Below are 23,294 nucleotides of genomic sequence, written 5' to 3'. Positions count from 1 at the left end.
AGGCCAGGCGCGGTGGCTCAAGCCTGTAATCCCAGCACTTTGGGAGGCCGAGACGGGTGGATCACGAGGTCAGGAGATCAAGACCATCCTGGCTAACACGGTGAAACCCCGTCTCTACTAAAAAATACAAAAAACTAGCCAGGCGAGGTGGCGGGCGCCTGTAGTCCCAGCTACTCGGGAGGCTGAGGCAGGAGAATGGCGTGAACCCGGGAGGTGGAGCTTGCAGTGAGCTGAGATCCAGAGAGCCACAGAGCGAGACTCCGTCAAAAAAAAAAAAAAAAAAAAAAAAAACAGTCCACATAAGTTCTACAGGGTTGCAACAACTATGACTGACAGAGGAACAGAAAATGAGAAAATGCTCATGGCCAGTATTAGTTACATCCCTAAAGCAAAGACTGATAAAAATATTTCTGGAAAGGTCAATGTTGTCAAGGCAATTGCACAGTCACTTACAGTCATGAGGAAAAATTAATTTGTGGGCAAGATGGTATTGAGGGCATACAGTCGTATGGACACAAGTTTTATATTGTTACCTAGTTACTTATCAGATAGTACAGCATTTCCTCCACTTCTCAACATATATATATATATTTTTAACTCCTAAGCATCAGGCTGGGGACAAGAATGTCAGGTTGCAGGTTAAAAGCAATTTATTTCTCAATACCAACTGTATTTGTTTTCTATTATTGTGTAACAAATTAGCACAAATCATTGACATAAAGGAACGTACATTTATTATCTCACAATTCCCTTGAGTCAGGAGTCCAAGAATGGATCAGGGTTTTATCAGGCTGAATTCAAGGTATCAGCCAAAGCTGTGATCTCTGAGGGTTGGGATACTTTTCCAGGCTCATTGGTTGTTCATAGAATTTCGGCTTTGATAGAATTTTAGTTTCTTGGCCGGGCATGGTGGCTCAGACCTGTAATCCCAGCACTTTGGGAGGCCAAGGTGGGTGGATCACTTGAGGTCAGGAGTTTGAGACCAGAATGGTCAACATGGTGAAACCCCATCTCTACTAAAAATACAAAAATTAGCTGGATGTGATGGCTGGTACCTGTAATCCCAGCTACTTGAGAGGCTGAGGCACAAGAATCACTTGAACCCGGGTGGTGGAGGTTGCAGTGAGCCAAGATCTCACCATTGCACTACAGCCTGGGTGACAGAGCGAGACTCTGTCTCAAAAAAAGAAAAAAGAATTTTAGCTTCTTGTGGTTGAGGTCTGAGGTCCTTGCTATCTTCTGGTTGTCAGCTGGGGACCCTCTCAGCTCTTAGAAGGCACTCTCAGGTTCTTGCCATGGGTGATACACAACTTGGTTGCCACTACTTCAAGGGCAGCAGGAGAATCTTTTCTGCTTGAATCTGACTTCTGACTTTTTTTAAAGGCTCACCTGATTAGGTCAGGCCCAGCTACAATAATCTCCCTAAATTAAAGTCAGTTGATTAAAAGCTTTAACCATATCTGGAAAATCTTCTGAGAGCCACACCTAGGTTAGCGTTTGATTGAATAACTGAGGTGTGTTCACGAGGTGGCAAGAAACTTGGGGGCTATCTTAGAATTCTGCCTACCATACCAGCCGCAGCTCTACCATTTTTTTCCCTCTCCGGCAAGCATGTAAATTCACCCTTCTTCCCCAGCTGCCTTGGGAACCACTGATATAGTGGAAACTGTTTATTTGGGCTTAAAATGTATACATTTATACTTCTGTCTGATTACCAAAGCAAGACACACTTATTGAAAGAAAATTTCAAATAACACAGGGATGTCTTATGTAGAGTGTAAAAGTCACACTTAGTCCTATTGCAATCCTAAAACCATTGTTAGATATGGCATAGATCCAACCAAATCTTTTTTTTTTTTTGGCGGGGGGGTGGGGGCGGCGACAAAGTGTCGTTCTGTTGCCCAGGCTGGAGTGCAGTGGCGCAATCTTGGCTCACTGCAACCTCTGCTTCCTGGGTTCAAGCAATTCTCCTGCCTCAGTTTCCTGAGTAGCTGGGACTACAGACACATTCTGCCATGCCAGACAAATTTTTAGTATTTTAGTAGAGATGGGGTTTCACCGGGTTGCTCAGGCTGGTCTTGAACTCCTGAGCTCCGGCAATCTGCCCGCCTTGGCCTCCCAGTGGTAGGATTCCAATGTATTTACTAATGTATGTATATAATACACAATACATTTGTTTACTTTCAATTTCCCAGAAGGTCAAATTGCGCATGCATAGAACCACATAACACTGTGTCCTTTTTCTTCACAACTCATATTAGTTTGTGCCTTATTTGAAATTTATAAAACTTAGTGACTATCTTGTTTTTTTTCTTTCTTTTTTTTTTCTAGACCGAGTCTTGCTCTGTTGCCCAGGCTGGGGTGCAGTGGTGTGATCTCCACTTACTGCAACCTCCGCCTCCCAGCTTCAAGCGATTCTCCTGCCTCAGCCTCCCAAGTAGCTGGGATTACAGGCACCCACCATCATGCCTGGCTAATTTTTGTATTTTTGTAGAGATGGGGTTTCACCATGTTGGCCAGGCTGGTCTCAAACTCGTGACCTCAACTGATCTGCCCACCTTGGCCTCCCAAAGTGCTGGAATTACAGGCTTCAGCCACCACGCCCGGCATTAATGACTATCTTTCCTAATAGATTATATGTTTTGTGAGGGAGCACCGGGATCTGTTCTCTCACCGTCACTTCCCCACAGAATACTGGCTGAATGAATGAATGAATGAATAGATGAACAGAACCAACCATATTGTAAGTTACTTATGATGCCTTATTCATTCATTTATATTTATTGCAAGCCCATTACCTGCTATGAACCATTCTGTGTGTTAAATATGAGGATCCTTTCAATGTTGCTACTTACATGACGTACCACATTTATTTAACCATTATACTCTTAATGGGCATTTGGGTTGTTTCCATTATTTTATTATAATAAACAATGTTTCAATGAACATCTTTATACAAATATCATTGATCTGCAGAGAGGTGTTTTGGTAGGATCCTTAGATGTGGAATTTTTTCTGCCAAAGGAAAAAATAATTTAAAATTTGGGCCAAATTGCCAAACTTTTCTCCAAAAAGTTTACAGTCACTTGTACTCCCAATAGTGACACTGCCTGTTTCTCTAGAGTATAATCAATCTTATACATTAAAAATTTTTCAACACCTGTAAAAGAAAAAAATGGTATTTTATTTTTATTTGCATTTCTTTATTACTTGCTATCATATTTTTTCCAGTGAAATTTCTCAGGAGTTCCCTTAAATTTGATGGAAAAAATACAAATTTCTTCATCATATGATCACAAAAGACATATAGTTGAAATGATTATGTAGCAGTATGAAGTATGGGAAAACACTTTAGCTTCAAGACAATCTGATGTGTTACTTAAAACCTCTGTAATGTTTAAGAGAATCTAACATATTTGAGAATGTCAGTTTTCCCTGTGGTTTCAATCTGAAATATGATTACAGACTGATGCTTTTACATTGAAAGGCATAAAAGAATTTAACTTTGTAGAGTACTGGACTCTTTAAAACAACTTGATTTACCATAGTTTAATTAATTCAATTTCCAAGAGTTGTTTGGTGCTTAGAAAAGTGTGCTTATCTGCTCTGTTCTGCATTAGAAATGCTTAAGAAAATCAGGGGCCCAGGCATGGATTATAGGCTCACACCTGTAATCCTAACACTTTGGGAAGCAAAGGTGGGCAGATTCTTGGAGCCTAGGAGTTCAAGACCAGCCTGGGCAACATGGTGAAACCCTGTCTCTACAACAAATATAAAAATTAGCTGGGTGTGGTGGCGCACGCCTGTAATCCCAGCTACTTGGGAGGCTTAGGTGAGAGGATCACCTGAGCCTGGGAGTTGAGGCTGTAGTAAGCCACAGTCACGCCATTGCACTCCAGCCTGGGCGACAGCCTGTCTCAAAAAAATAAAAATTAATTAAAAAAAATTTTTTTAAATCAGGTATATTAAATGTTTACAATCTTTCAATCACCAAAGGTTATAAATGGCATTAGGGGAATTTAATGTTATATGCATATTAAATGAACATTATGAACAAGTGAAAGTGGTTGTTTGTTTTATGCAACAAAGACAACATTTTAGGAGAGGCAGAGCAGAAGGAGCCTGGAAACTTGTTGGCAGAGTGGAGCCCTTGTACCACAAATGAACCCTCTCCCCTCAACTTCTGGGATGTGAGAATAATTAAACATCTTTGTTTAGGCCATTATGAGTTGGGCTTTCTGCTATTTGCAGCTGAACATGTTCCTGATAGAAACAATTAAAATGTAGCATTGACTGGTGGCCAGGCACGGTGGATCACACCTGTAATCCCAGCACTTTGGGAGGTCGAGGCGGGTGGATCACAAAGTCAGGAGATCAAGACCATCCTGGCTAACACGATGAAACCCCGTCTCTACTAAAAATACAAAAACAAAATCAGCCGGGCGTGGTGGCGGGCACCTGTAGTCCCGGCTACTCAGGAGGCTGAGGCAGGAGAATGGAGTAAACCCCGGAGGTGGAGCTTGCAGTGAGCTGAGATCGCACCACTGCACTCCAGCCTGGGTGACAGAGCCAGACTCTGACTCAAACAACAACAACAACAAAACTATAGCATTGACCACAGTAGCTTCCTGGAAGGGGATGGAACAGGAAGGTGACGCTGGGAGTGAATGAGATGAACATTTGAGAGGCATATACTATAGTGGAAGGTTGTACCAGGTTGCTGGAGAGCCAGATGAACAGGGCAGAGGAGCTTATGTTCCAGAGAGGGGATGAATGATAAACCAGGAGTTATGAGAAGTGAAAGTACTGCTGTAGAGGGCTTCAACCACAGCCTAGAGGAGCACAAAGAAGAGGCTTTGAAATTGGCCTGAGGAATTACAGAAGGCTTTCCAGAAGAGGGGCCACGTGGATTGAGTCTAGAGAGATAAATGAGAAGGCAGGGATGTTCCAGGAAGAGACAAAGCCTGTGGAAAGGCACGGAGGAATAATATGGTGCATTGGAGGAATAGTTTTGTGTGACTCCAAGTACACAACACAACAATGGTACCGAAGTGCTTGTTTACAATCCAGAACTCAAGGACTCACCCCCAAGGAGTCTGGCCCATCAGGCCAGGAAGGGAAGCCAAGGAAAATGCATTTTTTTTTTTTTTTTTAAATGGAGCCTCACTCTGTTGCTCAGGCTGGAGTGCAATGGCATGATCTTAGCTTAGTGCAACTTCCTCCTCCCGGATTCAAGCGATTCTCCTGCCTCAGCCTCCTGAGTAGCTGGAACTATAGGCACACACTGCCACACCTGGCTAATTTTTTTTTTTTTTTTTTTTTTTTTTTTTTTTTTGAGGCGGAGTCTCGCTCTGTCACCCAGGCTGGAGTGCAGTGGCCGGATCTCAGCTCACTGCAAGCTCCGCCTCCCGGGTTTACGCCATTCTCCTGCCTCAGCCTCCGGAGTAGCTGGGACTACAGGCGCCCGCCACCTCGCCCGGCTAGTTTTTGTATTTTTTTTTTTTTAGTAGAGACGGGGTTTCACCGTGTTAGCCAGGATGGTCTCGATCTCCTGACCTCGTGATCCGCCCGTCTCGGCCTCCCAAAGTGCTGGGATTACAGGCTTGAGCCACCGCGCCCGGCCCTTTTTGGATTTTAGTAGAGATGGGGTTTCACCATGTTGGCCAGGCTAGTCTCGAACTCCTGAGTTCAGGCAATCCAGCCCCTTCCATCTCCTGAAGTGCTAGGATTACAGGCTTGAGCCACCATGCTCAGCCAGGAAGCTGCATTTTAACACGTATCCAGGAGATTTTGATGTAGGTGCTCCCAGTCCACGCTTCAAAACCATGCTGGTGTCTTGTTCAAGGGTTTGAACCTGAGAGTCAAAACAGACTTGAGTTTGAAGCCGACCCTGCCACTTACTTTGGGTAAGTTTCCTAATCTTTCTAAGCCTCAGTTTCCTCATCTGTTGCTATGAGGCTTAAACGAGAAGTAATGCACCTAGCACAATGCCTGGCACATAAATAGCAGCTCAATAAATGGTTGCCATTAGGATGATTTGGGTGAATGGTATGTTATGAACCAAGAAAAGTAAACAGAGATGGGATGTTAAGAAGCTTAAGGGTTAAGCTAAGGAGTTTATCATGTAAGCTATGAAAATCATCAGAGGTCACAGCATGATGCGATTAAATTTGAATTTGAGAGAGGTTCCTACGATAGCCAGTGGGATATGGTCTGGAAGGAGGCCTGCCTCAATTAAGAAGCCACAGCAGCAATCCAAGCAGGGGGTGGTAAGGGCCTGATCTAAGGCAGCAGACAAGAAACTGGCGGGGGTGGGGAGTGGGGGCAGGGTGGGGATGGTGGGAGATAATCCTAGGACTTTGGGAGGCTGAGGCAGGTGTATCACCTGAGGTCAGGAGTTCGAAACCAGCCTGGCCAACATGGTGAGACACCATCTCTACTAAACATACAAAAACTAGCCAGGCGTGGTGGCGAGTGCCTGTAATCCCAGCTACTAGGGAGGCTGAGGTGGGGGAATTGCTTGAACCTGGGAGGTGGAAGCTGCAGTGAGCAGAGATTGCACCACTGTACTCCAGCCTGGGCAACAGAGCGAGACTCTGTCTCAAGGAAGAAAAAAAAAAAAGGCTGGACTGGGCAGCTGAGTGAACGATGGTAACATCTGTGGAGATGGAGATAAGTTGCTGACGTCTAAAACAGTGCCTGCAGTCATGCCTGGCCCAGCATTGAAAACAGTTCCCAGCCCTGGTAGACACAAGTTGGCTCAATGCTTAAGAACAATTTCTTTGGAGAAATGAGGAAGAAGCTGGTCTGCCCTGGGTTGATAAGGGAATGAGAATGAAAGTGGTGTGGACAAGAGCAAGAGCAGTGTGTTCTTTCCAGGAGCTTGCTGAGAGGGGAGGAGAGACTGATAGGAGCTGGAAGAGGATATAGGGTCAAGGCGGAGGTTTCTTCCGGAGATGACAGGCCAGGGGTGTTTGGAGGAAAAAGCTAGTAGAGAAGTTAAAGGCATAGTAGAGGAGGTGAGTGATAGAGCAGGATCCTGGAACAGCAAGGGGATGGTAAGCAGAGGTGGAGAGCTGGGTGGCGAGTAGCGGGCTGAGAGCTTCTTCCACGTGTACAGATGGGTGTTAGCCAACTCCCTCCCCACTCCTGACTGCCTGACTCTTCTCAGTGAATGCCTCCTATGCTAAGAGGTATCACAGAACATTTCAGGAGGTGTTAGAAACTTGGACTAGTAGAACCAGGCAATGGGAGACGGCATTGAGAGATGCTGATTGCTGAGCAGTGCCGAGAGCCAGTTGGGGTCACTTTCTTCAGCTGGCTCAGTGGCTGCGCTGGAGGAACAAGTATTGATTCACAACCGATTCATGTCGGTATCTGGCAGGTGAAATGAAAGACCAGATTTTACAACAGCACTGGGGGCTGAGGCCAGAGAGTGCTTGATTAAGTGATGCACCAATGACAATAGTGAGGATGCTATCATAGCATATCAAAATAGGAAACTGTAAGGCCGGGCATGGTGGCTCACGCCTGTAATCCCAGCACTTTGGGAAGAGGAGGGTGGCAGACTACTTGAGGTCAGGCCTGGCCAACATGGCAAAACCCCATCTCTACAAAAAATTAGCCAGGCATGGTGGCGGGCGCCTGTAATTCTACTCAGAGGCTGAGGCAGAAGAATTGCTTGAATCTGGGAGGCAGAGGTTGCAGTGAGCCGACATTGCGCCACTGCACCCAGCCTGGGCGACAGAGCCAGGTTTCATCTCAAAAAAAAAAAAAGTAAACTGTTAAGCCTAACATCCTTTGACTGTCTTGATTAAAACCATGAACACAGCAAGTCACAAACTACTGTAAGATTTGATTAGAAGTGTTGGCAGGGAAGAAGTTTATTGACACTAACACAAGTGCTTTTTAGAATACAAAGCTCAGTTGTCACTGGAAAGATGAGGGCGAAAACTGAAGAATATTTACAAATAAGTTATAGTGGTGAGCATGCACATACATACAAAAGAGCACTAGTCAGGTTGGTTAAGGTCTGTGTAAGTTATTTACCTACTTCGCATTTTGTCTTCATGAAACTGAGTTTCTGGCAGGTCTGTTTGCTATGATAATTTGTCTTTTAAATGGAGATTATCTTAATAGAATGTAGTACTTAACCTCAAAGATAGGATTACTACAAAGCCTGTTTTTTCATGTTTGTTGTGAGAAACTGAATTTACTACGTTATAGAAAACTGCATTTGTTAGATGTTTAAGAATTGGGTTTATCCATCTAGGTTGTAATAATCATCACAGTGCCCATGTGTATAGTTTGCCAATGTTAACCTTGACCTCATTGAATTTTTTTTTTTTTTTTTTTTTCAGACGGAGTCTCACTCTGTCGCCCAGGCTGGAGTCCAGTGGCACAATCTCAGGTCACTGCAACCTCCGCCTCTCAGGTTCAAGCGATTCTTCTGCCTCAGCCTCCCAAGTAGCCGGGATTACCTACCACCACGCCCGACTTATTTTTTGTATTTTTAGTAGAGACGGGGTTTCACCATTTTGGCCAGGCTGGTCTCGAAATCCTGACCTCAGGTGATCCACCCGCCTCAGCCTCCCAAAGTGCTGGGATTACAGGTGTGAGCCACCATGCCTGACCTCATTCTGTAACTCTATCATTTTATAAGTGGCATCAATTCACTTGCTTTTCAGAGAACACCAAAACCCTTTGTCTTTGCTTTCTCTCTAGAGGCCTATTTGACCAAAATAAACTCAGTGTGTAAATCACAACACAAGGCATGTTTCTTTGTCAACAATAATGAACATTTATTGACTACTTTTTAAATGCCAGGCACTGTGCTAAGCACCTTTTCATACACTCTTACCTGGTCCTCACAACAGCCCTGTGAGGTAGGTACAACAATTATCTGTCTTTTACAGATGAGGCTGAGTAACTTTTCCAACAATCCTCTAATAAACTGTATCATAAGGAACCATTTGGCTTGGAGAAGTGAAAGCTCTGGGGGAAAGACAGCCATAATAACTACCGTCAAATATCTGAGCAGATTCTTTGAGGTGGAGTGATTAGCTCCCTGAATCATAGCACCAAGAGGTAAGGACCTAGGGGTGAAAGTGACAAAGAGAACATCCAAAATGAAAGGAATTTTTCCAGCACGATGTAAAGTTGGAGAAGGAATTTAAGTACTGGATGGGGTTGAAATAGACAACTTTTGAGGGCATCCATCAACTGAGTCTACTATTCTCTTCCTTCTCTGTATTCTCCACTTCTTTCAAGTCATCACATATACTGGTACATTCATTCTTTTTTTCCATTCAATAAACATTTACTGATCTGCGCTATGCAATACAGTAGCCACTATCCAAATGTGGCTATTTAAATTTATTAAAATTAAGGTCGGGCTAGGCCCAGTGGCTCACGCCTGTAATCCTAGCACTTTGGGAGGCCGAGGTGGGAAGATCACCTGAGGTCAGGAGTTCGAGACCAGCCTGGCCAAAATGGTGAAACCCCTTCTCTATAAAAATAAAAAAATTAGCTGGGCATGATGGCAGGCGCCTGTAACCCCTGCTACTCAGGAGGCTGAGGTGGGAGAATTGCTTGAATCCGGGAGGTGGAGGCTGCAGTGAACCCAGACAGCACCACTGCACTCCAGCCTGGACAACAGAGCAACACGCTGTCTCAAAAAAAAAAAAAAAAAATTAGGTCCAACAAGAAATTCAGTTCCTCAATTGCACTAACCACATTTCAAATGTTAAATAACCACAATTTTTTTTTTTTTTTAAGACGGAGTCTCGCTCTGTCGCCCAGGCTGGAGTGCAGTGGCGCGATCTCGGCTCACTGCAACCTCCACCTCCCTGGTTCAAGCGATTCCCCGGCCTCAGCCTCCCAAGTAGCTGGGATTACAGGCGCACACCACCACGCCCGGATAATTTATTTTTTTATTTTTTTATTTTTAGTAGAGACGGGGTTTCACCACGACGTTTCAGGCAGCTTAGGTAGTGATGGTGGCCACACGAATTAAAAATCTGAGTCTTTGACCTTGAGGAGCTTATGGTCTAGTGGAGAAGAAAGAAAAACCACCACCAGCCAACATTATTCATTCAGAACCAGCGCTTACGCAGCTCCTTCTGTAAATCGAGCAGTTTTTGTTTCTTTTCCCAGTAAGCCTTTTGCACTCCTAAAATCACGCTGTTTACTAAGCACTTTTTGTTACTATCTGGTTCCATCTTCCTAACACCATCGAAATAGGTGTCATTATTATGCTCACTTTGCAGACAGGGTAACAAGTTAAATAATTTGCCCAACCTAAGTAACGAATACTGAGAACGGCCACAAAGGAAGATGTGCTCAACTCCGTTTGGTGAGGTTAAGGAAGGTTTGAAGCAAGAAGGGACTAAAACTTACCGTTTGTCCACACCATGGTTACTGAACGTGTGGGCCGCCGACTACCTACTTTAGGATTACCTGGGGTGCTCTTTTTTAAAAAGTGCAGATTCCCTGCATCCCAAGTTGAAGCTCTGTGGGCCGGGCCTGGGAGCCTACATTTTTAACAAGATTCCCGCCCCTGCCCCAGCAATTCTTTTCTGTTCACTAAATGAAGTTTAAGAACCACTGGTCCACACCGCATGATTCTCTTTATTCAGCTTTCCCTCGCCGTTCCCTTGCCTCTGACCTCACTACCGATCGCGATTGGAGGCCGCGCTGCGTAACCGCGGGCCAGCCTCTCCGAGCCTCAGTTTCCCCGTGCGTAAAATGAGGAGCCCGGGCCCGCGGAGCGGCTGCCCGGCGGCCCCGCTCGTCAGCCGCCAGGCGCACAGTGGGCGCTCCTCAAACGCGGCCCCCACCCGGCTGCCCGGGTCCCGCCCCTCTCGGCCAGCGAGGGCTGCCTACCGTCGCAGATCTGCTCCCACAGATTCTTGCTCGACGGCTCGGTGACCTGCCACGGCGAGACAGGCAGCTCGCGGGAACCGAGAGACACGGTGGGCACCGGCGTCCGGGTGAACGACGAGTTTGTAGAGCAGCTGGGCTTACGGGGCACTGTGTGGCTGGGGACTTGCCGCGGTGCAGCCATGGCCGCGGTTTCCACGGTAACCGCGTTCGCCGGGAGGCCGCGACCCGGAAGAAGCCGGAACCCGAGAGGGTGGGCCGGCGACTCGAAGTGGACTTCCGGGTCGCGTCGGAGTGGGCTCTCACGTGGAGGCGGGGAAATTTCGCCCACCGGTGAGTGCCAGGATGCGTTGCAGGCGGGCCAGCGCGGGGTCTGGAGATTGCCCCAGAGGAAGTGCGCAGCAGGGAAGACAGGGAAATGCGGGCCACCCGCATCCCTAAATCCGACCCCTTCAGTCGGTGCGCGCCCGCTCTGGCCTGAGGCCGCCGCCTCCAGAAAGTTTTCCCGCCTCAGAGCCGGGCCTGGGACCCCACGTAATCCCTTCCAGTGTGTTGCTGCGGAGGCTTGGGCGCATGGGAGCCCTGGAGGCACCGATCTGACTTCCTGGCTCCCGCGCGTCCTGCCGGTGATCCTACGGGGGAGTGGGGTGTTGCTGCACAGGCTTTGGAGTCCTGTGGGCGGAATTCCAATCTCCTGTTTTCCACTTGATGGCTTTGGAACCTAGGGCAAGTGAATTATTAGTCTCTGGAATTTGTGAGGTCGGGTATTCACAATGATCCTCACAAGGCTGCCGCGGGAATTTAAAAGCGCTTTTGGAGAAAGCGTATGTGTTTGCAGGAGATGCACTGTAATGTTCTTTTCCTTTCTCTTTGAAAGAGTGAATGCATTTGGTCGCAGGGCTCAAGAGGAGGATGCTATCTATATTTTCTAAATGGCAGAGATGGGGAGAGAAGGGGATTAAGAGTTGATCCGCAACCTCCCGGTGGATTCTTTGTTCTTACCAGATCTCTTGGCCACTCCCCTGTTCTGAAGTCGTCTTGGCTTTCTTGACTACACTATTTCAAGGTTTGCACCTTCTTCTTTGCAAGCTCCTTTATCTCTGCCCACTTATTTAAATACCAATACAATAGTCCCCCTCCCCCGTTATCCCCGGGTAGTACGTTCCTAAACCCCCAGTGGATGCCTGAAACCACAAATAGTACCGAACCCTAAATATAACTATGTTTTTTCTTTTGTATACTACCTGTGACAAAGTTTATAAGTTAGGCACAGTAGGGCAGGGTGCGGTGGCTCACGCCTGTAATCCCAGCACTTTGGGAGGCTGAGGTGGGCGGATCACCTGAGGCCAGGAGTTAGAGACCAGCCTGGCCAACATAGTGAAACCCTGTCCCTACTAAAAATACAAAAATTAGCGGGGCGTGGTGGTATATGCCTGTAATCCCAGCTACTCAGGAGGCTGAGGTGTGAGAATTGCTTGAACCCCGGAGGTGGAGGTTGCAGTGAGCCGAGATCATGCCACTGCACTCCAGCCTGGGCAACAGAGCGAGACCTTGTCTCACAAAAAATTAGGTACAGTGAAAGATTACCAACAATCTAGCTAGTAATAAAATAGAACAATTACAACAGTATACTGTAATAAAAGTTGCACGCGTGTGATCTCCCTCTCAAGATAACTTGGTGTGTTGTGCTCACCTATTTTGGGACCGGGGTTGACCAGGGGTAACTGAAACCTGGGAATGGGAAACCTGGGATTGGGCCGGGGACTACTGTATTTCTTGAGGTCTTGTCTCAGGCTTGTTCTGTTCAAGGGTTAATCACCACCCATACATTCCGAACTTTATGTCACCCATGTTAGCACGGCCACCCAAACATACCTCATCCATATTCACCTGTCCAGTGAACGTCTCCAAAGCATCTGTCCAGTCAAGCCTGTCCCTTCAGCCACTTGTCTTCAGTACCTTTGTCTCAGGGATTAATAGCACCATCCTGCAGTTGTTCTTCAGAAATTTTCCTGACAACTGGTAGGAGAGGTTATACAACCTCCACCACCCTGACCTTACCACTTGCTTTTATCACCTGTATCATTATTATTAAACCTTATTTCCTCCCACACCTACTTGCTTCTTGATGGGTGGTGTTTTATGTTGTTCATCTCTGTCTCTCTAGCATGTATTCATTCATTCAGTGAGTATTTATTGAGCACCTGGTATGTGCCAGGCACTGAGCAGGACGCTGGAAATAAACCAGGAAACAGGGCAGACAGGAATGAATGAGTAGTTATTCCCCTGACTCTCCAAGGTGCTCCTGGAGTGGATTATGAATGAACTTGACCTGCAGCTCAGGCCTAGCCTGGCTCTTTGAAACTCTTAACAATGAGCCAGCTCCAGTGTGGACCCTGTAGGTTCTGAAGCTGAGGAGGGCTGCAGGATGGAGAAGCTTTTCTTTTCCCTCCCATAATCCTAACTGCCTGTTAGATATTTTGGGATATTTTGCTTCTAGATTCTGGGCATGTCTAGTGCAGGGAGCAGCAGGAACTTGGCTGGAGACTGGAGTGAGAGAAGTAGTCCAGCTGGACGCTGAAGGGTATTGAGGACCCCACAGCCCTTTCTCACAGGTGCTTCCATGATATCTGTCCAAGACAAGCTGGGTGCCCTCAGTATGTGTATCACTGTGATTCATTCAGTGTTGGCAATCAACTTCACATTTTAAAAACGGTGAAACTAGGCCAGGCAAGGTGGCTCATGCCTGTAATCCCAGCACTTTGGGAGACTGAAGCGGGCAGATCACTTGAGGTCGGGAGTTTGAGACCAGCCTGGCCAACATGGTGAAACCCCGTCTCTCCTAGAAAAGAAAAAGAAAAAAAAATCAGCTGGGTGTGAGCGCGGGTGTCTGTTATCCCAGCTACTCAGGGGAGGCTGAGGCTGGAGAATCATTTGAACCCAGGAGGCGGAGGTTTCAGTGAGCCGAGATCATGCCACTGCCCTCCAGCCTGGGTGACAGAGCAAGACTCTGTCTCCAAAAAAAAAAAAAAAAAGAAAAAGAAAAAGGGATTTAACAATGTACCAAGCACTTTCCATGTGTTGTCTCATTTACTCTTTTCAACACCCTTTTGAGGAAGGAGGTGTTATATTCCCCCATTTTCCAGATGAAGAAATTGAGGCTCCGGGAGGTTAGCTGATTTACTTAAGGTGAGAGAACCACTTAGGTTTGAACCTAGGGCTGTCTGGATTTAAAATTTATGCTGTTTCTATAGTATTTCTTTTTTTGCTCTAAAGGAGTCATGTCCATTTTCCCTATCCCGTAGTGCTTAGTCCACCTACTCAAAGAAACATGGCTCTTGGCAATGCTTAGTAGAACTGAACACAGGATGGCTTGGTATAGGGGTAACTTGTACCATTTGTTTTTTCAGGAATGATCACCAAGACACACAAAGTAGACCCTGGGCTCCCAGAGAAGAAAAAGAAGAAGAAAGTGGTCAAAGAACCAGAGACTCGATACTCCGTTGTAAACAATGATGATTACTTTGCCGACGTTTCTTCTGTAAGAGCCACATCCCCCTCTAAGAGTGTGGTCCACGGGCAGGCACCTGAGATGCCTCTAGTGAAGAAAAAGAAGAAGAAAAAGACGGGTCTCAGCACCCTTTGCGAGGGGCATGTAGAACCTGAGACAATGCCGCATGTCAGACGGACAGAGAAGTCACCCAGCCCCAGGAAGCAGGTGCTTGGCCACTTGGAGTTCCTCAGTGGGGAGAAGAAAAAGAAGAAGTCACCTCTGGCCACGTCCCATGCCTCTGGGGTGAAAACCTCCCCAGACCCCAGACAGAGGGAGGAGGAAACCAGAGTTGGCAAGAAGCTCAAAAAACACAAGGAGAAAAAGGGGGCCCGGGATCCCACAGCCTTCTCAGTCCAGGACCCTTGGTTCTGCGAGGCCAGGGAGGCCAGCGATGTTGCGGACACTTGCTCAGTGGGAAAGAAGGATGAGGGACAGGCAGCCTTGGGGCAGAAACGGAAGCGGAAGAGCCCCAGAGAACACAACGGGAAGGTGAAGAAGAAAAAAAAAATCCACCAGGAGGAAGACACCCTCCCAGGCCACTCCAAGCCCTCCCGGTCCATGGAGAGCCGCCCTAGGAAAGGAAGTAAAAAGAAGCCAGTCAAAGTTGAGGCTCCGGAATACATCCCCGTAAGTGATGACCCTAAGGGCTCCGCAAAGAAAAAGATGAAGTCCAAGAAGAAGGTAGAGCAGCCAGTCTTCGAGGAGCCAGCACTCAAAAGGAAGAAGAAGAAGAGGAAAGAGAGTGGGGTAGCAGGAGACCCTTGGAAGGAGGTAGGTTTTCCTTCAGAAATGGACTCTGCCGTGGGAGAATTAAGGTTGGGGCTTGGGAGGGGTGTGTAGGCATGTGTGCATGTTTGCACAAGCACGAGTACTCATGCTTGTAGCTAAAACCCTGGTTAAATTAATTTCAGCCAGAATAGGGAGTTCATTGACATATGCAATTGGAAAGGTTATGGTTAGACTAGCTTCAGGTATGGCTGGATCCAGGGGCTCATGCAGTATCATCGATAATTGCAGGTATCCTTTGCTACTGAAACCAGCCAAGTTTTCCCTGTCTGCCATCAGGGTCTGAATTAACTGGGATCAATTTTACAGATGAATCCCTTGCTTTCTGAACTCTTGCCACTGGCTATCCAAAACTCAGGAACCAAGTAACGTGAGATAACAGTGCCCGTGGCTATCTGAGTATCATCAGAGCTCAGTATACAAAATTTATAAGTCAAATAGATTTGGGTAGCAGGAGATGCCTGTATGAGACTTCCTCAGCTCTGGGCTTTGTATTTTTCTATCTTGGTTTATGGCCTCTCCTCCTCCCTCCTCCTCCTCCTCCCTCCTCCTCCTCCCCCTCCCCCCCCCCCCCCCATCGTGGCTTGATGGTCCTGGCAGCTCCAGGCTTTCATCCCAGCAGTTCAGCCACCCCCAAAGGAAGAAGGTGGCCCCTGTAAAACTATGACAGAAGTCTCAGGGCCACTGTCGCAGGCCTCAGTTGGGTCAGTCTATCCAGAAGCTCTAATCTAAAACCAAAGGTGGCCGGGTGCGGTGGCTCATGCTTATAATTCCAGCACTTTGGGAGACCAAGGCAGGCAGATCACTTGAGGCCAGGAGTTCGAGACCAGCCTGGCCAACATGGTGAAACCCCGTCTCTACTAAAAATATAGAAACTAGCTGGGCATGGTGGCAGGCGCCTGTATTCTCAGCTACTCATGAGGCTGAGGCACGAGAATCGCTTGAACCCGGGAGGTGGAGGTTGCAGTGGTCCAAGATCACACCACTGCATTCCAGACTGGGTGACAGAGTGAGACTGTCTCAAAAAAAAACCTTGAGGTGAAGGGCAGGGGGTGTCAGTCACAACTAAACCACACTGTCTGAGATGCGGGAAGGCAGTTTCTGAGAGGAAAACTGGAGTTCTGTTACCAGGAGGGAAGGAACAGATGATGGCTTGGTGAAAACCAGACACCCGCTGTCTTCAGCCTGCCAGGCCGCTTGGAGTGAGAGAGGGAGACCCCAGGCGAGCCGGAGGGCTGGGGGCTCCCCAGACCCACAGCCTTTCCCAGCTGAGCCCCTTCCAGGGCCGGGCCCCCATTGCCATCCTCAGGTGTGTGCGGATGTGTGGGCAGAAACAAGATGGTGTGTGTCTTATTTCAGGGTGTGTGTCCTGCTCCAGACAGTGTCCGGCCCTTCCGTGTGGCTGGTGGCTGACATTTCTTGAGTGCTTACTGTATGCCCAGACTGCCATGTATCAACCCATTTCATCCTCCTACCTGTCTGGTGAGGTAGCTGCTGTGGGCACCCCCATTTAACAGATCAGGAAACTGAGGCTCCAGAGACTTAATACCTTGTCTAAGGTCAGGCAGCTGGCAAGAGGTGGAGCTGGGATTCAAACTCAGCTAGTCTGGCTTCAGAAGTTAGCATTTATCCCTTCTCAGAAATCATCTATGTAACCTCTTATAGAAGCAGGTATTATTAGAGCCCCAGAAATGACCGTCTTCTATTAGCATAAACCCCAGATTCTCTTCCCAACTCTGCAGCAGTCTGCTGGGTGACCTTGAACCAGCCATTGCTCGGTTAGAGGGGGAAGGGGGGGTGGCCTCCATATCAAAGGCCTCCGGGTGTTAGTTTAGGTTGCTGGAATTTCTCCAGCTTTGCCCTAGTCCATTAGCCTTGGTTTTACCAGAATCTTCCTTTATTCAGAAACTTGGAGTTGGGAGGAACCCTAGAAGCTTGAGCCCAGCCACCATCAGACTCTAGAATCCCTTCTCCCAGGAGCTCAATGAAAGGGAGTTCCCTCTGCTTAACATCTGTGAGGGGGTCTGTACCTCCCACAGCAGCCCACCCAGTCCGGCAAATGCACATGTGTTCCAGGCCTGGACGAGTGATGGGAATGGAGAGGGCCTCCAGGGTCATCACACACGTGACGCTAGGTGCCAGGCAGAGCCCACTTCTCAAGTGAGGACGCGTGAAATGTCAGCACTTGTCATTACCCAAGAACCCCAAGAGAGTGGCTGGCCTGAGGTCTCGCTGTTGGAGGGTGTCTTCAGGGCCAAGGCGGGTGGGAGAGCGTGGTGCACGTTAGTGTGGTCTTCGGCCTCTGTCCTCTAGTTTGGTGTCACCATAGGAGATGAGTGACGTGTGTAGTGGGAAAGGTCGGACACAAAGCCCTGGGTCAGGAGATTTGGGTTAGAATCACCAGGTCCCTGAGCCATGGGGTAACCTTGTCGTCACTTTACCTGTCTGAGCCTCAGTTTCTTCATCTGTCAAATAGGTTTTTTTTTTTTTTTTTGAGGCGGAGTCTCGCTCTGTCGCCCGGACTGGAGTGCAGTGGCCGGATCTCAGCTCACTGCAAGCTCTGCCTCCCGGGTTTATGCCATTCTCCTGCCTCAGCCTCCCAAGTAGCTGGGACTACAGGCGCCCACCACCTCGCCCGGCTAGTTTTTGTATTTTTAGTAGAGACGGGGTTTCACCGTGTTAGCCAGGATGGTCTCGATCTGCTGACCTCGTGATCCGCCCGTCTCGGCCTCCCAAAGTGCTGGGATTACAGGCTTGAGCCACCGCGCCCGGCTGTCAAATAGGTTAATACCGCTGTTTTGCAGGAGAATTGTGGAAGAGAAGGGATGGGAAGGACTTTGCTGACTATGAGATGTTTCTAGGTGGCAGGGCTGGGGGTGATGCCATGGTCTGAGGTCTTTTCTGGACTTTGTCATGGTCTCACCCCGCTGGGTGCAGGGGCAGAGGCCATTCATTGTAAACTTGAACCTTACCCAGCTCTGCCCTCTCCTGCAGGAAACAGACACGGACTTAGAGGTGGTGTTGGAAAAGAAAGGCAACATGGACGAGGCGCACATAGACCAGGTATAGCCCAGACCCTCCTTAGGCCCCTCCCGCTGCCTCCTGCCACCCCTGGAGTCTCACTTGCCGCCTGCCAGACTGGCTATGTGATCCTGGTCTCAGGGGCACCAGGGACTCCAGAGGCCACTGGGCTAACCGCCAACGCACACCTCCCAGGCAGGGAATGCGTGCTTTCCCCATCCTCACGCTGGGGGCCCTTCTGGCTGCCGTGGCCGTGGCTGAGAGGCCCGACTGGCCATTCCCTGTTACTTGCTGCAGGATGTGGGGGACATGTCCCTAAGACCCTGCAGCTGGGCAGGTGACACATGCTCAGCCAGGCCCACATGCTGCCACCCCCTGGGCTAATTCAGGAGCATTCAGAGGAGAAGTTTTGTTGTGAATCAGCTTCTGCTTCTATCGTGCCCAGATTCCCTGGCAAATGCATCCCTGCGGGAACTGGACTTTTTGACCTTAGGGTATTTTTTTTTTTTTTTTTTTTGAGACAGAGTCTTGCTTTGTTGCCCAGGCTGGAGTGCAGTGGTATGATCTCAGCTCACTGCAAGCTCCGCCTCCCGGGTTCACGCCATTCTCCTGCCTCAGCCTTCTGAGCAGTTGAGACTACAGGCGCCCGCCACCACACCCAACTAATTTTTTTTTTGTATATTTAGTAGAGACGGGGTTTCACCATGTTAGCCAGGATGGTCTCCATCTCCTGACCTCATGATCCACCCGCCTCAGCCTCCCAAAGCGCTGGGATTACAGGCGTGAGCCACTGTGCCCGGCAACTTGGGGAATTTTTATGATCCTGGACCCCAAGGCCTGGCAGGGCACAGGGGTAGCCATATGGGCCTGGTGTTAGACCATTACTGACCGGGGGACCTGGGCAGGCACTGATCTCACCGACCCTCGTTTTCCCCGTCTGTGAAGTGGGGCTCATGACAGCGTGGACCGTCACAGGCTGCTGTGAAAACCAAATGAGGCCATGTTTGTGAGGCAGTCGGCACTGGCCAGCCTCATATCTGTGCTTAATAAATAGCAGCAATTAGGCCGGGCACGGTGGCTCAAGCCTGTAATCCCAGCACTTTGGGAGGCCGAGACGGGTGGATCACGAGGTCAGGAGATCGAGACTCCTGGCTAACACGGTGAAACCCCGTCTCTACTAAAAAAAATACAAAAAACTAGCCGGGCAAGGTGGCGGGCGCCTGTAGTCCCAGCTACTCGGGAGGCTGAGGCAGGAGAATGGCATAAACTCGGGAAGCGGAGCTTGCAGTGAGCTGAGATCCGGCCACTGCACTCCAGCCTGGGCAACAGAGCGAGACTCCGTCTCAGGAAAAAAAAAAAAAAAAAAAAAGCAGCAATTAATTGCTCAATTGGTGCTCCAGTGGCGGCCTGGAGCCATGCTGGCAACCACATACGAGATGGAACTACTGCGTGCCAGGTGCTCTACTGGATATTTACGTAGATATTCTTCTTAGATATCTACTAGATATCTACATAGATATTTTTCTTATTTACCCTTGTTTTTCTTATTTAGCCTTCAAGGTAGCTGATAGGTCCATCTATTGTGGATAAATAGACCAGTGTTTAGAAAGGTTGAGTGACTTACCCAAGGCCACACAGCTAGTTAATGGCAGTGCGGGGATTCAAACTAGCCTCTGGATAGGCACGTGGCTCACGCCTGTAATCCCAGCACTTGGGGAGGCCAAGACGGGTGGATTGCTTGAGGCCAGGAGTTTGAGACCAGCCTGGCCAGCATGGCGAAACCACCTCTCTACTGAAAATATAAAAATTAGCCAGGTGCAGTGGCGCACACCTGTAGTCCCAGCTACTGGGAGGCTGAGGTGGAAGAATCACTTGAGCCTGCGAGGCAGACGTTGTAGTGAACCGCGATCGCACCACTATACCCCAGCCTGGGTGATGGAGCAAGACTCCGTCTCAGTAAATACATATATACATACAGACTACCCTCTGCCTGACTCCACAGCCTGTTTTCTTTGTAGAAAACACTTTTACCATCACAAAAGTTAACTACGGTGTCCTCTGCACAAGAAGGCGGTGCTTTGGTGTTGCATTTTGGGAAAGTCTCCATCTCACATGGCTGCTACAAACAAAAACTGTTCTAATGGTGAAGGTGATTAAGCCTCAGTTTCTAGGAAAATTCATTCTTAAGAGGCTAAAGAGGATAAATGAACCTGCCCAGTGTAGGCCAAGGGGCTACAGCTCTTGAGATGCTAAGAGAATATTTTGATAGCAGCTTCCTATCGTTTGTAGCAGAGTCACACTGCGTTAGTTCCTCCCATGCTCCGTTTCCCCAGCCCTGTCTCTGTCCTCGGTTTTAAACTTGAAAGAAGATCTCTGTGTCTGATGGCCCTCTTCTGTCATCCTTCTTGCTCAGGTGAGGCGAAAGGCCTTGCAAGAAGAGATTGATCGTGAGTCAGGCAAAACGGAAGCTTCTGAAACCAGGAAGTGGACGGTAAGTTTGGGGCTAGGGCTCTGCGAGGAGGTGGCACGCTCAACCTCCCGACGCCTCCCCTCGCCTCCAGCATGAGGAGTGGAGCAGGAGAACCAAGTGTGTCCCGGCCCCAGAAGCAGCCCCAGCCTGCAGCTGGCTCCCTCCACAGCACAATTTGTCCTGAGCTAATTTCCTTCCTTCTGAAAGGGGCGCTTCCCTCCCTCCTAGAGAGCTGACCCGTCAGATAAGCTGCCTGAACCTTTGTCTCAGCCCTGGACTGAGGTGGTGTCCTAAGGATTAATCGCCAAGGACACATTCCAGCGAGCTCTTGCCAGCGGTGGACAATGTCCTCGGAGGGCTGTTAGGAACAGGGGCAAGAGGCAGAGGTGAGGGGTGGTAGTGGCCTCTCTCAGGCCTGGTTTTCAGATCCACTCTGACTGGGAAATGTCCAAGCCAGGCCTGAGAAGATCTCTCAGAAGGGAGGAGGGTGCGAGGATCATGAGGTCGGAGAGTGCGAGGTTGTCAGGCTGGGCCCCTGCTGGGGTTCAGTGGAGCTCTGTGCTGGGTGCTGGACATGGAGCAGACGAAGCCCATGTGATCCCCATCATCGCACTCACGGTCTAGAGGCCAGAGCCGGGTGAGCGTGGCAGGGAAGTGCTCAGCAAACGGGGAAAGGAAGATCAGTTGAGGTGGCAGTAGCGGTCAGGAGAAGGAAACAGTACAGTGAGTTGGAGAGAGACTGCGGGCGGGGGCTGCAACCAATGGGCGAGGGCTCGGAGATGGTAACGTGTGTCCAGAGATGTTCAGGGTGCAGGGGCCCCAGCCCTCAGGAGACCAGGGGAAGAGCGTTTCAGTGAGGCCAGTGGCTGGTGCAGACCCCTAAGGTAGGAAAGGGTCTGGAGTGATCTGTAGGGAAGGCCAGTGAGGCACTGCACTGTAGCTGGGACGAGGGACGAGAGGGCTGCAGGCCACAGGCCTCGGCCTCATCGGCCATGGTAGAGAGCTGGCCTGGGATCTGGCAAAGTGGGATTGGCTAGAGGGCACTGACATGGCAAGCGGGAAGACCTGGTAGAAGGCTCAGCCCTTAGGCTGCAGCCCAGCCTGAGGATGGTGGCAGAGGATAGAGAAAGAAAACAGCTTGGTGATTTACTTTGGAGGCACAGCTGGCGGGACTTGTTCATAGATTGGATTTCGGGAGAGGAAAAGAAGGGTCTGGGTGACCAATGAGGCTGGTCTTCTGGCTCTGTCAGGAGCATTCAGAAAAGAATCAAAAGATCTGAAATCACTACTGGCTCCGCCACTATCTAGTGGTGGGACTCTGGCCAAGTACCTTCCCCTGAGCCTCTGTCCACGCCTGTAAAATGGGACTCGTACCCTGGCCCGGTGGGGTATGGAGTGGGGCTTTGTTATGGGTCCTGCCTTGGAGTGCCCTTTCTCTCCATGCCACCCTGCTGAGCTGAGCCCAGCTGATGGGACATCCAGCTTGAATAGAGAAGGCAAGAAAAAAGGCAGCATGATTTGGCACCCATGTCCTGGGGGCTGTCCCTGGAAGGACGTCAGGAGAGTGATCCTGGGGCACAGGGGCTAGGACATGCCATGCCACTGAGACGTGTGGTGAGGTGGCCCTCTGGGTGGGCAGCAGCCGTCGGAAGTGCTGGTTCACCCAGGACCAGCTAGCAGTCTCCTGCTCTCCCCAAAACCCATGTGGGGTGGTCATAGACAGCCTCTCACTCTAGAAACTGCAGGGCAGGGGAGCTGTCATTATTCCTGCATCTGGGCCACCATGAAGCTGAGAGAATGTGTCATTGCTTCACTCAGGTCAGCTGTAGTGACAACTGGTTCTTATTCTCCCACAGCCAACCCAGGAGTAAGTGCTGGGCTGGTATCTGGCTTGGAAAGTTGCCAGGCGGCATGGGGTCCGCAGTCTGGGTGGCGTAGGGGGAGAGGAGTGGCCAGTGACTGAGGGCTTCAGGTGTGCCATGTATTGTGCACTGGGCTTTCGGTGTCAAATCTGACATATGCCCTATGAGGGGGATGTTGTGACCCCCCCAGAGATGAAGACACTGAGGCTCAGAGAGATGAGGGGACTTGAGCAGGGTCACCCAGGGGAGGCTTCCTCCCGGGTCTGCCTGACTCCAGAGTCAGTCTTCTTGGGAGGTGAGTTTCTTTCCTCTCTGGCCGACCTGGGAAGGGGGTCTGGAGGGGCTCTCCTGCATTTTCTCGCACATAGGTGGTAGAGCACTCTGGCTGGAATGGGGACCCCCGAGTTCCTGGGCTTGGCTCAGTCTCACTTGGCTGTGTGACCTCTACCCCCGTGGGCCTGCACCCCTTCCTGCTATAAAACAGTGCTTCTGAGAAGCACACTTCAGATTCCCACTCGCCCTCTCCCACCCTCCAACTCACCCAAACGTTAGGCTGCTGGTTGAGGGCCCGGCTGCTGGGCTCTGGGGTGCCCTGTGTTGCAGGGGAGGTGCGCCCTGTGGGGAAGTGGGGGAGGTGTGCTGTCTTGTGAGGTGCACGGTGAGGGGAGGTGAGATGTGTGGGGGAGGTGCGCTGTGGGGGGAGGTGGGGGGAGGTGCGAGG

At 49.4% G+C, this 23,294-nt stretch overlaps 2 protein-coding genes across 5 annotated transcripts in view; one reads left to right on the top strand and one right to left on the bottom strand.

The window, feature by feature from the left end:
• Positions 1–11,092, bottom strand: part of IQCK (IQ motif containing K) — a 133,288-nt gene extending 122,196 nt beyond the window's left edge. Inside the window, exon 1 of the mRNA XM_023225017.2 lies at positions 10,885–11,092. Within this exon, the coding sequence (XP_023080785.1) occupies positions 10,885–11,065 (181 nt within the window). The 5' untranslated portion in view covers positions 11,066–11,092. The remainder of the gene's footprint in view (positions 1–10,884) is intronic.
• A 6-nt stretch (positions 11,093–11,098) lies between these two features.
• The window catches only part of KNOP1 (lysine rich nucleolar protein 1), an 18,580-nt gene continuing 6,384 nt past the window's right edge, over positions 11,099–23,294 (top strand). Inside the window, exons 1-4 of one of the 4 annotated variants that reach the window (XM_026455355.2) lie at positions 11,099–11,214; positions 14,292–15,205; positions 18,215–18,283; positions 20,655–20,732. In XM_026455355.2, coding sequence (XP_026311140.1) covers positions 14,294–15,205; positions 18,215–18,283; positions 20,655–20,732 — 1,059 coding nt within the window. In that variant the 5' untranslated portion in view covers positions 11,099–11,214; positions 14,292–14,293. Of the gene's footprint in view, positions 11,215–11,240; positions 11,948–14,291; positions 15,206–18,214; positions 18,284–20,654; positions 20,733–23,294 lie in introns of those variants that run through there. The other 3 variants (XM_026455356.1, XM_026455359.2, XM_026455357.1) reach the window with 3 other exon arrangements.

Source organism: Piliocolobus tephrosceles, chromosome 17 (assembly GCF_002776525.5).
Source record: "Piliocolobus tephrosceles isolate RC106 chromosome 17, ASM277652v3, whole genome shotgun sequence".
NCBI lineage: Eukaryota > Metazoa > Chordata > Mammalia > Primates > Cercopithecidae > Piliocolobus > Piliocolobus tephrosceles.
The sequence above is the reverse complement of the archived record's forward strand: the minus strand, read 5'-3'. Positions and strand labels throughout refer to the sequence as shown.